General features: G+C 39.3%; 1 protein-coding gene across 2 annotated transcripts; it reads left to right on the top strand.

The window, feature by feature from the left end:
- The first annotated feature begins 44 nt into the window (after window positions 1–44).
- LOC106940959 (epithelial cell-transforming sequence 2 oncogene-like) lies at window positions 45–3,036 on the top strand. Of its 2 annotated transcripts, XM_015023855.1 has the most exons (8): window positions 47–906; window positions 986–1,078; window positions 1,151–1,336; window positions 1,410–1,513; window positions 1,594–1,707; window positions 1,788–1,946; window positions 2,251–2,309; window positions 2,393–3,036. In XM_015023855.1, the coding sequence occupies exons 2-8, from the start codon at window positions 1,003–1,005 to the stop codon at window positions 2,559–2,561; spliced, it is 867 nt and encodes a 288-aa protein (XP_014879341.1). In that variant the 5' UTR covers window positions 47–906; window positions 986–1,002; the 3' UTR covers window positions 2,562–3,036. The 2 variants fall into 2 exon arrangements, with proteins under 2 accessions (XP_014879342.1, XP_014879341.1); XM_015023856.1 differs by lacking the exons at window positions 2,251–2,309; window positions 2,393–3,036 and having other exon boundaries at window positions 45–906; window positions 1,594–1,684; window positions 1,788–2,073.
- Window positions 3,037–3,439: the final 403 nt, after the last annotated feature.

The following is a 3,439-nucleotide window of genomic DNA, read 5'->3' as shown; positions in this document are numbered from 1 at the left end:
GGTATTTCACAATTTTCTATCGTAAATTTACTGACTTTTTTTGCAGTTTCGCCTCACGGTAGTTCCATGTAATTTCTACGGTGATGAAATGTTTTTGGATATGACGGTCAAAAACTTTTGGTCTTTTACCGTTTTTTACCGTAAATTTACTGACTTTTTTAGCAAAGGAATTACAGGTGCTTATTTTTTGCTTGACTTTATTCGTCTAGTGATTTCATTATTAAGGCTTTATTCAAATAGAGTTAAGGCCAATCTGGTTCCTTTTCCTGGCTGACTTTTTTGTCATCCAACCATCTCAGTGATATTGTAGCATCATATCACCATTAAGGTGTTTCCACACCTTCTTCCACACCAGTTTCAGCCTCACCATGGAAGAGGGAACATCAGTATCTTGATGGAGGTGTTGTGGAAGGTGATGCTGTGGAAGGATCTCCGGTAGCAGTCAGTTTTACAACAAACAAAGCCCACTGACTGAAGACTCTGGCTGTATGACAGGAACATGTTCGGGATGACACCATCATCTGTTAGCAAGCACTGTTAGCAACCACCATCAGTTTCAGCCCCACTGTGGAGCTGATCACTGTGGAGTTGCTTATAATGAGTCAGTAAGCATATATTGCAAAATTATGTCACTCATTTACCTCATCTCTACCCGCTGCAGACTTACTCTCCTAGGAACCATAGGAGTGCGCTTCTTTCTAGCTGCTACTAATAAAGAATGAGTTGTGTTTTGAGTGGTATTTCTTTGTACCTTTTTCTGATTTCCATATCTTTTAGGCAGTGTTCTGTCTGAGAGGACGTTATCATCCCCAGATCACCGGGAATTCTGGGAAAAACTGTGTGCCTTGGTGGCACGTGGTCAGGAAGGAGGCGGGGTTGATATTTTCTGCCCGCTGGCTGCATCTGGTACAACTTCTGTTTGAATTTTCAAACATTTCAATTCTTCAAGTAATTCTAAGATGTAAGCTTGTTGGACTTGTCACAGTGTCAAGACTCGCTCTGATGTGGAATCTCTCTGATCTGACTGGTCTGGAAGTTCGCGCTCCTTTGGGTTTTGCCACAGGTAGTTTCCAGAACAGTGAGTTACTCCTTAAGACGAGTTCTGCTTGTAGTTTCTTGTAGTTGGTGATGTATTTTTGGTTGGCTGCAGTCCTAAGCGAGTGGTCTGGTGGCGACCAGGACCCAGCAGCTCCAGCTCTATGCTACGTGACTGACAGCGTGCTGTTGGGCTGGTGTAGACAGGCCCAATGGATTGAAGAGGTTCTGGTCTGTCTGAGGAAGTCCCTGGAGCTGCAGCTTCAACAGGCTAGTCTACAAGCCAGATGCAGAGCTCTGGGTCAGTTCTGAGCTCAATCAGTCCACATCTTTACTTTGATTTAGCTTTAAACTCATGTCTGGTTCATTTCTAGGACTCTTCCTGTGGGAGAACATTTCCCTGGATACCCTTGGTGTGTGTGGGGAACTCAGTGAAGCGCTGACAGAAGGACTTACAGCTCTCAACAGACAGAATGAGGTGAGGACTGCTATAAGACAGGAAGGGAGGAGAAAAGACAAGGTGTAAACTTGAATCTTTATCTGTCCTCACTGCTTCAGAGCCGACCAGTTGAGTTCCTGTCCAGCTTCCTGATGAAGTGGAGCAAAGAGGATGGAGAGATGAGCCAAGGAGGTGGTTCATCATGTCCAGGTCCACCACCAGGGATACCACAGGTGTTTCCCTTCTTACACCATTCTGTTTAGATATGACCGAACAACAAATATAAACCATGTCTTATTGTTTCTTTCTTTAGACAACTTTAGATTGGAGATGTTCAGTTGGAAGAGAGCTGCTCCACAGCGAGCGCCTTTATCTGGGAAGAATGAGGGCTGTGCTGAAGGTAGAACACCAGGAAACTTTAACAACAAACACAACAAACAATGCTTCAGTTCAGAGAGTCGAAGTTGATCAGGTGAGATCATTATGATGAAGCAAAGATTGTTTGCTTCTGATCCAAAGCTTGAAACTTAGAAATGAGAACAAGTTTGATCATAGAAAATGTCCATATCTTCTGCGTTTCTGTTGTTGTTTTTTTATAAATATATTTGACAAGAATTTTAGAGTTTTGTTTCTTTTTCCTTGTTTGATTTCATTCAAAATTTAGTATTTAATATTTAAATTTGCTTACAGAATTAGTATTGCTGTTAATTAATTAATAAACTGATTAAAGAATTTGCACATTTGTTCACTTATGTTTACTTTTTTCATTTATTCAGTCATTGTTTAGTTGTGGCTCTCAGCAGTCTGGAAGTCAGAGAAATCCTACACACACGCTGTGAGTCTAAAAGCAGCTACAAGAGCCAGTTTGCTTCAGTTTGAGCACCACAGTGATATGCAGGTGTGTGTCCTCAACTGCAGATGTGCGCCATGCCTTCATCCTGGACGGGCCGCGCTGTTCGTGGGTTTGTGCGACAGAGCAGGAAGAGGAGAGGGACAACTTCCTGTCTGTGCTGCGTTTCGCTATAAGCTCCTCCCTGACAGAACATCAGTGAATTTAAGGCGAAGATATCTGCAGCATAGCACCTGACTCCCTGAATAAGGGGCTCTTCTGTACACATTTAATGAAAATATTCCCAGTCCTTCCTATAGATCGAGACAATTATGCAAATAATATGAAATCACTTCTCTTGGAGGGTGTTTGTTTTGTTTTATGTTTTAGCAGAAGATGATCATTTTTAATGATATTCACCAGCCCACACTGTCTACATTGCTTTTCTGAACCGTAATCATGTTCTGCATCAGCACCAAGATCACATGACCTAACAAATACCATATGACCAAATCCCTCTGGAAATACAAACACCATAAATAGTGTTATTAATATCAGCCCAGATTTATTATCAGACCAATATGTTAAATGACAAACGTTGGCTGATATTAATGTTTATGTATGACACATCACTACGTTTTTCCTCAGCGTCAAATGACTACATTTTTTTCATGATATTGTGTAACATTCTATTATTTCTCAACAATAAACAACTCCACATGTTTTCATTAAATGATTTAATTTTTTTTCCCAAAATATTGGATGTCAATATTTTAGTGATATTTGTAGCCAATAATGAACATTTTAATAAATAAAAAAATCCCATATGTGTGCCTCAATATTGATTGTTTTCATTATTTTCTTAGCAATGTTCAGTGATTCCATATTTTTACTCAACATTAAATTATTCCATAAATATTTCTAAGTTAGTTATTGTTGTCATTTTTATCAAATAGCCTGACATTAAACTTATCTATCTTAAATGATCAGTATTCATCCATGTTTGACTTTTAATTTCAATAAAATGTATTTTTCCACATGTTGAGGTGCAGGTAGTAAACATTTTACGCATCAAAGTATAAAAGGCTTTTATTGTAATGAAAAATAACACACGTCATATTTTAATGAAATAGCTG

The sequence above is a fragment of the Poecilia latipinna genome, unplaced genomic scaffold, assembly GCF_001443285.1.
Source record: "Poecilia latipinna isolate Pla-1442-1.1 unplaced genomic scaffold, P_latipinna-1.0 Scaffold3430, whole genome shotgun sequence".
In the NCBI taxonomy this organism is placed as follows: Eukaryota; Metazoa; Chordata; class Actinopteri; order Cyprinodontiformes; family Poeciliidae; genus Poecilia; species Poecilia latipinna.
This window is presented reverse-complemented; position numbering and strand designations above follow the sequence as displayed.